Source organism: Myotis brandtii, unplaced genomic scaffold (assembly GCF_000412655.1).
Source record: "Myotis brandtii unplaced genomic scaffold, ASM41265v1 scaffold137, whole genome shotgun sequence".
NCBI classification, from domain to species: Eukaryota; Metazoa; Chordata; class Mammalia; order Chiroptera; family Vespertilionidae; genus Myotis; species Myotis brandtii.
Genome location: NW_005354874.1, coordinates 4233536 through 4245238, shown reverse-complemented (window position 1 = coordinate 4245238; position 11703 = coordinate 4233536). Strand labels below are relative to the sequence as shown.

Below are 11703 nucleotides of genomic sequence, written 5' to 3'. Positions count from 1 at the left end.
TCACGTGTCTCACTTGTTCACTTTTTGATTTGACATACAAGTAATTTGAGTTACGAGCTCCGTCACGGAACGAATTAAACTCATAAGTCAAGGCCCCACTATATACTTATTTGCATCTTCAACCAATCAGTGGCTCCATTTGGATCAGTCAGCTATTTGAACCAGTCAATTAGTGAAGATTTGAATCCTCATTTGCTTGAGAATGGCCCAGTCAGGGACTGGGGATGGGAACTTTTCTCTACCTAGAAACCAGCTTCACCTGTGCCTCAATGAAGAGAAATTGAATACTGCTTCTCCATTGAATACTGCTTATCCCTGGTTGTAGCTGCAACACCTGAGCTGAGCTGCAACTATGGCGCTGAGCTCTCACTGGAGCAGAACGGTGACACTTCTCATCTGGACCGCCTTGCTGGAGCTGTTCTACAGCCATACTTTTCACGATTGAGCTATCTCACAGATGTGCTGTTCCACAGCCAGGTCATGTCACACTTGAGCTGCTTTAACTGAATAAGGTCTTTCCCCACCACTGCACCCCAGACCGGGGACTTCTGTTGGTGTTGAATTGGTGACAGTGGCCTTCCATTGACGCTTCAGTGTAGTGTTAACCTCTGGAGAAGAAGGGGAGTCTTTTATTAAACAGGTCTACAAAAAAAATTTTCAACTGTAAGGTTTAAAGGAAGAAAAGACTAAAGCAAAAATAAAGTATATTTACTTCATTAAAACATAATACTAATTGGGAAACAAGATTAAACAAAGCACTTTTTTTACTCCAAAACTACCTTGACTCTTACCCATGAAGTGGTTTAAGTAACGGTATCAAGAATAGAGAATGCAGATGGATGTTCACCTACGTCACATGATCTAACCCCATTAATTCCACATTTGACTGGATTCCTGATTCACCCTGTACTGCCAGCAACTTCCTATCTCTTTACTACCAGCTTCCAGTTTATTGCTGATATTTGGTATTTAAATGTCTCTTTTCATTAATAAATTACTATTAATTTTAAATGTGTTAGTTACGCTGTCCTATCACAAAGCACATGTAACTACCACTTCTTTATCTACATCGCTTAAGATGCTTGTGAATGTCAACTAATAGAAGATTTAGCTATCCTGAGCAGATTGTCATCATTGGGGGGAAATTTTTACCTGTATCAGTTAACAGCCTTCCTCCTTTCGGGTTGCATAAATAGTACTCCCCTGTTTTAAATTACAGGAATGTTTTTATCTGGTAAGGGCACTATAATGAAAAGCATTTGCTAATGCTGTGAGAATTCAGTGTGGCCACCAATATAACATATGTTGCCTAGAGCCTTGTGTATGAAGCTTTTCTCCCCTTTTTTGAGTTCTTCCAAAAATTGTGTGTGGGGTATGTAGCACTGCATCTAACCATGCTCTTTAATCGACATGTTCTCTGACACTTAGATTTCCTCACTCCCATGATTCGGTAGATAGTTCCACAGTATGATTTCATTGTCAAATTCCATAGAAAGAGGAGACAGTTGCTGGAGAAGAAAGTGTACATTTGACCATGGTGTGTAGTACATAGGCCTTGAGTTTGTTTTTGGTAGTCTCAGACCTTACATTTTTCTCTTTTTTACTCCTATACTTAATATGAAATGGTATAAAAATCAATCCAGTTATAATTAAGAAAGTAATTCAGCGTTTGCCCTACAATTGCCATGAAGTATTAGCTCTTATTTTGATTGATTTTTCTTTTCACTATAAGTTACTTTAGCACCGATAGTTGTTAAATGTAATTAATTTTCTGTTCATATCAGTGGACTCCTTTGGTCTTCTTGCTGGTTTCTCAGAACCATAGAATGCTCATCTCGTCTTTTAGAAGTGCTGCAGAAACTACATCTGGGGAGTTTACACTTAGGTGCATTTGAATGTGTTATGCCTCAGTGCCAAAATACATTTGCCTTTACTCAGGCACTCAGAAAGAGGGATCAGGGATTGTCTGGGGAGTGGAGCTGATGAGCCTTTGATAAAATTTTCATTTGCTAAAGTTCTGGTGTGAGTTGGTCAGAAGCAAATTAAAAAGGAATTTTAGTGGAACTACAAAGGGAAATAGATCTTCCAGGAGTTTAGCCAGGACATCGAGGGAACAGAAGAGGCCTGTTACCCACTACAAAAAGGCCAGCAGATACCAGTGCTCATCCCCACTGGACTCACCTGCGCTTGCTCATAAGCACTTTAGATTTCTTCCTCAAATGTGTGACCCGACAGTCTGCCTTACACATGGATGGTTCAGCAGATACTGTTCAATGTCAAAGCCTAAACTGTTCTTAAGGACTATTTCCAAAGTCAGTGGTTCTTAAAGTGTGTCCCCACTCAACAACATCAACCTTAGCTGGAAGCTCTTTGAAATGCCCATCTTAGATCTGCTGAGTCAGAAAATATAGGGATGGGGCCCAGCAATCTATTTTTTTTTTTTTGCAAGTGATTCTGATGCACACCCAGATATGAGAGTAGCTGAACAAAGCTAATCATGTTTGTGTTAATTATAACCCAGTATGAAATATTCATACTTCATCACCTCAGAAATCTTCATATGATATTTAATAGGAAAAAAAGTTGATTTATTTGTGTTATAGCAGAATCAAAAAACTTGACATGAAATGTGCAAAAGAAATCAATAGTGATATTGATAATTATTATCACTATACTCCTTAAAAGTCACTAGGAATGTTTACATGTTTAATATTTTTCAGTGTACCTGAAGTATTAAAATAGAAAATCTCATGTGAAATCACCTTCAGTGGTTTTATTAACAGATATTTAAGTGAAGCTTATTTTGTTGTTCTTAACAACTATCTTTGTCTACCCTCTTACACTGCCATTTCCCTTTTTCAGACCCTCTGGAATTTGACTATCTTCAGGTATTTAACAGGCCCTGAAGTAATCTCAAAGATGTCATCATATATTCAGGAAGGTTTAAACATACTCTAACAGTTACAAATTAAGGGCTTCACACAAAGTCCATCTGCTGTAGTTTGTTTATAGTTAAAGAGAATTTAAGACCTGGAAGGAACCTTCTTTAGTTTGATGACTAAATGAGGATACTGAATTCTGGATACACCAAAAGAGCAGGGCAACACACATGCTCTGTATGTCATCCTGAAATCTACACCCTCAGCCATTCTCTTTCATCCATTTATTTACTTTTCCTCAGCTCTCATATTGCTTTTTAATGTATATACATGAGTCTCCTTTTAACAGAAACCCAACAAACTATCCCATGGGATCCATATCCCCCATTTAGCTACTGCCAACTCCGTCTTTCTCTTTATACACAGACTTCTTGAACGAGTTGTCTGGGCTCAGATGCTTAGTTCTTACTCCTCCACCCCTTCAGTTTGGCTTCTGACCACTGTCAAAATGCTCTCACCGAGGTCCCTCGTGACCTCCCTGCCACCACAGCCGATGGCGTTTTTCAGATCTCTCTGCAGCGTCTGCATCATTGATCACTCCTTCCCTTGGTTTCTGAGATTTTCCTTCTCCCTCTCTGCTGGCCCCTTCTCTGTTTCCTTTCCAGGTTCCTGCTCCTCTAGTTGGCCATTGAAAGCCAGTGTTCTCCAAGGGGCCCATTCTGTTCCACCTCTATTCTCTCAGGTGACTTCCCCATACCTGTGGCTTCATTTCTTAGAGATGCCTCTCAAATATATAGAGAGTGATATACACACATGCACACACATGTACACACATATATGATACCTATATGTGTGTATCTATAAACAGATATTAGGTAGTTATGTATACATATGTGTGTGTTATGTATACCTATATAAGTAGGCAATAAGTAGGTGGGTAGGTTGGTAAATATATAGATTGAGTGAGTAGGTATGTAGGTTGGTGGATAGATAGATTAGTAGGTATCCTAGGCTGTTCTTCTGGAGCTTCAGATCCAAATTTCTGCCCAAAGAAGGCATCTCAAATTCATTATGTCAAAACTAAACTCATGATTCCAATCTTAGTCCTTTTCTAGTGTTCTCAGTCTGTGTGAACAACTCAACACCCAACTAGTTATTGCAGACCAAACCTCAGGAGCCACTTTCTTACCTCCCTGTGCCTATATCTAGCCCATCATTGAGTCTTGTTCTTATTTCCTAAATATCTTCCTAAATATCTTATTTCCTTTCTTGTCTACCCCACCTCTCCAGTCCTGAGCCACCATTGTCTTTGACTTGGATCATTGCAGTAGTCTCCTTACCTTGTTTATCTGCATCTACTTGTGCCCTCTTTGATTCATTTTGCAAACAGTGGAAAGAATGATCTTTCTGAAACTCACATCTAATCATGTAATGCTGCTGCCCAGAGCCCTTCAGTGTCTTCCTGTTGCACCTACCTGAAATACAAGATTCTTTACTGTATCCTGAAAGATTCTGTGTCGTCTGCTCCCTCTCAAGCCCCATCTTGTGCAATGCCCTTTCTTGTTCCCTCTGCTGTAGACATACAACTGTCTTCCAATCACTCATCATCATCATCATCATTTTTACCTGCTAATGAACCTTTACATATGCTACTCCCTGATCTGCAAACCGCACCCCCCCACCCCCCGCCCCAATCTTCAGAGCTTGTCTTAAGCACCACCTCCCTAAGGGCATCCTTTCTTGACCTCACCTGCTGTCACCCCCCCTCCCTCCACCTTATGTGCTCATTGAACACTGAGCAGGGTAGCTCTCTTTCAGTTGTAGCTTTGCATTTATTTGAGGAATTATTTGATTATTTACTTCTCTCTCCTACTTGTTTGTAAGCTCCCTAAGGGCAAGGGGAATTATTTGATTATTTACTTCTCTCTCCTACTTGTTCTTGTTTGTAAGCTCCCTAAGGGCAAGACATATGTCTGACTTGTTCACCTTTGTGTCCCCCGTGCTGATCACAGTGATTAGCGTATGGAAAATGTTCATTAAGGTGTGTTGAGTGAATGAATGAACAGCAGCGTTATGTCAAAATGAAGCACATTTTTAAAGTCAGTAAGTTGTTGAGTAAAGGATGCAATAGAGGAAACAGAGGTAAACCAGCCTTAGCAGAGCCCCTTTTATGTGCCAGGTAGTTCACACACGTTATTTAGATGGAAACAAGGAAAGGTCATGGGTAATTTTGTTTTCTTTTATAACTTTTTAAAAAGATTTTTACGTGTATTTCATGCAAACACAAGGGTGGCAAGATTATTTTTAATGACTTAATATGATATGAAATCTGTTTCTGCAATACTATTCTATTTTTTTCCATTAACATACTGTAGTAATTTTCAACTCACATTGTGATGGTGCCTCTCCATAATTGGGAAATATATGAAGCGATTTTATATGAGGGGATCAGCAGACTGTGGAGTGGATGGTACCCACTGCTGCCCTTCTCAGTCTCCTAAAGGCGTGCTTTCCTTCTCACATGGACGCTGTTTCCACTAAATAGTCACCACCACCAGAACCAACCCTTCGCTTGTCCCTTGATTATGACCTAATCCTGTTAGGTTTTCACCACATTGAATTGGAAACTTTGAGAATCTGAGGTAATATGTTGAATAGCAGGCAGATGTACTGGTGTGAACTCCAGAAGAGCTAGCTGTCTGCGTTATGGTGTTACCTTTGAGGTCCAGTGAGAGGTTGGCGACTAGTCAACCAGAGGTAACAGGCTCTGTCCAGAGGAAGCAGCCACCAGCAGCCAGGGTTTATGCCAGGTGGCATCACACACCTATTGATACCCTATCTTCCAATTTTTGAAGGGAATCCAGAAAGAAACTCAGATTTACGTGTCAACTGCAGGTTTTTCACCGTTGGCAACTAATGTGTTTTTTAAAGATTCCACAGAACACACAAATCATATCTGTGAGCTGAATTTTGTTCTGGCCACCCATTTTGGAGCGTGGGTGCAGATTCTCCATCCTGGCTCTCCAGGTGCTCACATTCTGTGTCATCTCGCCAATGTTGGTCCCCCTGCTGCTTTAGATGCCCCGCATTTTAGGTGGACATCTCCAGATATAGCAGGCTCAGCCCTTCCCCTGTGGTTACCCCAAGTGGGAACCCCTCTTTTGTCCTCTAGCTGTCCTGTGAGATCCAGATTATTAGTTCCTTGGTGCAGAAGCCTGTCCCCACCTACTGCAGCCTGCACTCGTCACTCGGGTGCTGCACACCTCATCCCATGATGTCCCTCATGGTTGACATCGAGTGTGTCTTATCTTCACAAAGAAGTTGCATTCTTTTTCAGAGCAAAGATTGAACAGGGGGTCCATTCTGAGGCGTGGTAGACTCGCAGGTGTTGATGGGACTGGATAAGGCAGTGAAGCTCTTCTGGAACATCACTTCCCTTAGACACCTCCAGTGACCACTAGCTCCCAGCCTTCCCTGGCTCTGACCTTCCAAAGTGTGTGCTTGCTTATTTGCGTAAGCAAGCTGAAATTTGCTGCCCAGCTCCCGTAATTTTGTTACCCTGGGGCATTGACATTGAATTATTTTACCCCTTTTGCAGTCATTTTCTGAATAAACAGGAGGGTTTGTGACCTTAGTCAATCAAAAGGGTTTGTTTTTTGTTTCTCATTTGACCATCTCAGTTTTAACAGGGTTTTAACAGGAAGCAATGGAAGTAGACGTTACATATACAGAATTTCTTTTCTCTCAAATGCTAAGGGAGAATTTAGTAATAGTTACCTTTGGTACTTTCTCAGTTTTACCATGTTTTCTTTTGAAAGCACTTTCCTTTGAGATTTCCACTTTTATTGGCATTAGTAAATATTTCCTAAATTTGTGACCATGTGTATTATATCTCTTTGAAGAACGGATTCCTTTTTTTTTCTTCTCAGCAATCAAAAGTATAAGTTTTAAATGTCATAGCGTATGTGAATGCTTGGATCCATTACTTCTTCCTTGGGTAAGCTGAGCATTGTGATACTTGGCTGTAAAAAGTATCACATTTTACACATTTAAAAGTGACTTATGAAAGCAGGTTTTCCGAGACTGACTCTTCCCCTTACTATTATTGTGTGATAGTCCACTGGAAATCACATTTCAATGATAAAATTCCATGTTATGATGTTACCAACTGTCCAGGTTGCTCACTGTAAGCTCATTACTGGTTTTGTGTGCTCTCAGGTGCCGTGATACTCTTGGGAAGAACCAATATGTTTCGCTTTAACCATCCGAAGGAGGCTGCCAAGCTCAGGGAGAAGAGGAAGGTGAGCTGCATGAAATCCCCAGGAGCCAGCTCTGGTCCGGGTGGGGCTACGCCTGGGGCATCTCCACTCTGGTGCCTAGAGTTTAATTTTCCTGTGTACAGAGCCACAAAAGTTCTGTAGCCTGGGTTGATTCTGGGGAGTTTGTTTCCCAGCAGATTACTGGCTGATGACGTGGGAGGGTAAGCAAGTGAAGTTCCGAGCAGGAGAATAGCTCCTAGACCAGTGATGGCGAACCTCTGACACCTAAACAGTTTAAACGGTCACCTCTGACACACGAACTCATTTTTTTGGTTGATTTTTCTTTGTTAAGTGGCATTTAAATATATAAAATAAATATCAAAAATATAAGTCTTTGTTTTACTATGGTTGCAAATATCAAAAAATTTCTATATGTGACACGGCACCAGAGTTAAGTTAGGGTTTTTCAAAATGCTGACACGCCGAGCTCAAAAGGTTCGCCATCACTGTCCTAGAACCTTCCCTTCACAGAGGAGCTTGGTATCATTGTACGTTCAGTGGAGAGCGACGTCCACTTTTGAGCATTTAGGTTAGGAGTTAACCCAGTATCAGAATCACTATCATCCCAAAGCTTGCTTACTCTGTTTTTTTTGGATTTTTCTTGAGATGTGAAACAGCGAGTGAGTTTAGGACAACCGGGGGAGACTTCATCTTGGTTGGATAAGAATATCCAGAGGGTACTTAAGTGCCAGATGGGGCCCAGCGACATTGGAAGAAATGAGAGGGAGCGGGATCTGTGTAGGGTCATCATGCTGTCGGTAGACTGAGGGTGATGATATTTCTATGAGCCAGGCACTGTATAGAACTTCCACATTTATTCGACTGCTTTATCTGTGCAGCAGCTGTTACTCTCCCATCTCACAGATGATGGAGATGAGGAACAGACAAACTAGTTCCTTAGCCAGTGAGTGAGGAGTGAGGGCTGCAACCCTGGCCTGCCAACCGCAACTGTTTGCCCCTCAGCGGGGAGTTACATAGTCCCTCATCTCGGCTTGCTCTTGTAAGGGCTGCCGGAGCTTGCCAGTGCTGTAGATGGGAAATAAGAAAGCTGCAAACCTCAGCCTTCTCCAGGCTGCTTGTCCCAGCCCCTGAAGCCTCTCATCTGTTCCAGCCCAGGGTCTCCCTGGAGGGTCCTTTTTGATACACGGTTGTAACAAATATGTTTGCCAATAGCTTTCCCTGGAAGCAAAAGAGGTCAAGCTCTTATGTTTTGGCCTTCCTTTCCTCTCCCTCCTCCATCTGTGTCACCCGGCAAGTGTACATGAGTGCTGCTGATAACGGGACAGGGCTTCCACCAGAAGGAAGATGGCAGATGTCCTGACCCCTTCCCTGGACTTGAATGCAGCATGGTTGGGGAGACCATCGGGGTGCGGAGTTCCTGGTTAATCTCCCCAGGTCATGCATGCTAGGGCCCTGCTCTCTTTAGTGAGGGTTTAGGGTTGAGACTGCCCCTGAGTTGCCATCCTCAGACCGACCAGCTGGTGTGAAGGCTAATGGGGAATGTCTGCACTTCATTGCTTCTCCTAAGTTAACAGCACTGACTCCAGAGCCCTGGCCTCTGTCTGCTAAGGTAACCGCTCTGCCCTGTGTCTGCTCTTAGAGTGGCCTTCTGTCCTCCTTCAGCTTGTCCATGACCGACCTCTCGAAGTCCTGTGAGAACCTCTCCGCAGTCATGTTATACAACCCAGGGTGAGTGAACAGCCGAGTCTCCTTCCCTGTGATTACCACCGTGGTGGTGTCTATTGTGTCAACTCCATTAAAGTCTCTAGATAAAAATAACACCTCTGCAATCTCGCCTCCTTATCCAATCAGCTGCAGTCATTTTCCAGGTTCCCTTCCAGCCCTTGCTATATATGTATGTAATTTTGCTTACTTATAATCACAAAATAAATGAGATTACATATTCTGATTTTATTTTTCGCTAAACAGCATAATAAGCATTACTAAGGGTTGTTACGAGCTTCATTATCATTTTCATAACTGTCTAATATTTTAGAGTTGGCACTTTGATTACTCCGTACACGATCTATCTTTGGCTGAAGCACTTTCATCTCATGTTACAAATTTATTGTAGTAACAGAGACAGTTTTAATTCTGAGGGCACAGCATAACCCAGGAAATTACCTTCACAACTTCTGAGCACTGGGGGCCTCTGAGGACACAAACATTGTGTTTTAAATGGACTTCATAGCTGGGTGACCTTGGCTGACCTTAACTACTCAGTTGTTTCGTGGTTTCATCAGTGAAATGGTGGTAATAATGAGAACGGTTTAAAACAGGGAACTGAAAGAAAGGACTTTGGGGATCCTTTCCAGTTTTGTGAGGTTCCATATGTTTATTGTTCTATAAGGAAAATACCATGTAAAGCAATGAAGTTAAATCTAATAGCTAAATGAGATAATATTGACAACACCTTCTAGGACTGTCATTTGTTTAGTAGTTACTGTACAACAAGCACTGAGCTAAGCACCTCCCTTCCATCTTTTACTTCTCACTATGCTGTCCCCATTTCAAATAGACTTTATATAGGTTTGCTCACCCAGTTTCATAGTTAGTGCTCTGGTGTGAGTCCAAGTCTCTCTGATTTCCAACCCATGCTCTGACCATGGGCTACTTCAGACCTGGGGCGGGCCTGTTCCATTGTCCATGGCCCCTGGCTCAGCACTTCTCACAAGCACTGGGCCTCGTGGCATTCCCTCCTCCAGCTCAGGTCAGTACACTGGTCCATGGAAAGCAGACATGCCTACAGGAATTTTTTAAAAAATTTATCTTTATTGTTGAAAGTATTATAGATGTTCCCTTTTTTCCTCCCCATTGACTCTTTTTGCCTCCCTCTCAGCCCCTCCATAGGCCTTCACTGCAGTATTTTCTGTGTTCTTGTGTTATGCAATATATACATATTGTCAGAGGGGTTTAAACCTGGGAGGGATCTTTGGTTACATTTCTGGATTTCTTATTTTATAGGCAAGCTGAAGCCAAGCTCTGACACTTTGCTTGAGTTAAAAAAAAAAAAAAAAAAGCCAGTTAGTGCAACACCAAGGCTGCTGCAGGCTCCTGGGCCTCTCCCTCCTTCCAGAACTTCTGGAAGTAAAAGCAAGCAGTTGACTCTGTTGTGTCAATTGAGGAGAGCTGTGCTTATTAAATAAATATGTCTTGAAATAAGCCATGTTAATAAACGCTCTCAGAGCAGTGGGTTACTTTGGAAGGCATGTTTGTGGTAGGTCTTTAATTCCTTACAGCAGCGATTTTTAGCCGGTGTGCCACAAGAATTTTAAAACATGTAATACCTGACTATTTAGTCAGGGTCACTGACCTCTTTTCCCTTAGATTATCAAATAAAATAAAAAAATGACAACAGCCAACACAATAGCCATGTAGTGTGAATGCACTGATATTATACCTATTTTTTTTGGTCAGATCAACATATTTTTGGTGTATTGCAGAATTTTAGTAATTTTTTTATGTGTTCATGAGATGCAAAAGGTTGAAACATGCTGCTTTATAGTAGTTTTACCAACTGCCTTTTATTGTGGCTGAGTTGAATCATTTATATGGTCACTTTGTTTAACTTTAATATAATATGCAGGTCTTCAGAGTTCATTTCAGTTTACATGGTGTGATCCATCTATGTGATATATATATTTTTTAAACATATTTTATTGATTTTTTACAGAGAGGAAGGGAGAGAGTTAGAAACATCGATGAGAGAGAAACATCAATCAGCTGCCTCCTGCACACTCCCCACTGGGGATGTGCCCACAACCAAGGTACCTGCCCTTGACCAGAATCAAACCTGGGACCCTTCAGTCCGCAAGCTGACGCTCTATCCACTGAGCCAAACCGGTTAGGGCAACGATATTTTTAATTCAGTTGTCCTGGGATATAAAAAGTGCTTGCTTGGGATCATCTCCCAGTCCTGGACCCAGGTCCAACCTTAGAATCCAGGTGTCAGCTTCTTTTTCCTTGATGGCGGTACCTTCTACTCTGAAACCATTTGGAAATGTTATATAGCTGTTCAGTGCCTTTGAAAACCAAAAATTGATCTGCAGTTGACCTATCCTCTGAGACACAGGCTCACCAACAGTGTGCCCCTCTTTCTCTTGCATTTAAAGATGGGATCTCAGTCCTTCTTTTTCCCTCCAAACACAGGTGAATGTGTAGCCCTCTGAAAAGTGATGCCAGTTTTCTGTTGTTTGCTTGTTTTTAAGTTAAAAGTTTTTTTCTGTGTTTATAAAATGCAGGTCAGAGTGTACTAATTTTCATATCAGAGCTTTTTAGTGACTTTCCATGGTATCTATAATAATAAAAACATACTGCCCTAACCGGTTTAGCTCAGTGGATAGAGCGTCGGCCTACGGACTGAAGGGTCCCAGGTTCGATTCTGGCCAAGGGCATGTACCTTGGTTGAGGGCACATCCCCAGTGGGAGGTGTGCAGGAGGCAGCTGATGGATGTTTCTCTGGCATTGATGTTTCTAACTCTCTATCCCTCTCCCTTCCTCTCTGT

The 11703-nt window shown here is 41.9% G+C and overlaps 1 protein-coding gene across 5 annotated transcripts in view; it reads left to right on the top strand.

Annotated features, from left to right (window-relative positions):
• KIF16B (kinesin family member 16B) overlaps positions 1-11703 on the top strand; it is a 291552-nt gene that overhangs the window by 152723 nt on the left and 127126 nt on the right. For all 5 annotated transcript variants that reach the window (XM_005860579.2, XM_014535047.1, XM_014535046.1 and 2 more), the window contains exons 16-17: positions 7098-7180; positions 8799-8887. In XM_005860579.2, the coding sequence (XP_005860641.1) occupies positions 7098-7180; positions 8799-8887 (172 nt within the window). The remainder of the gene's footprint in view (positions 1-7097; positions 7181-8798; positions 8888-11703) is intronic.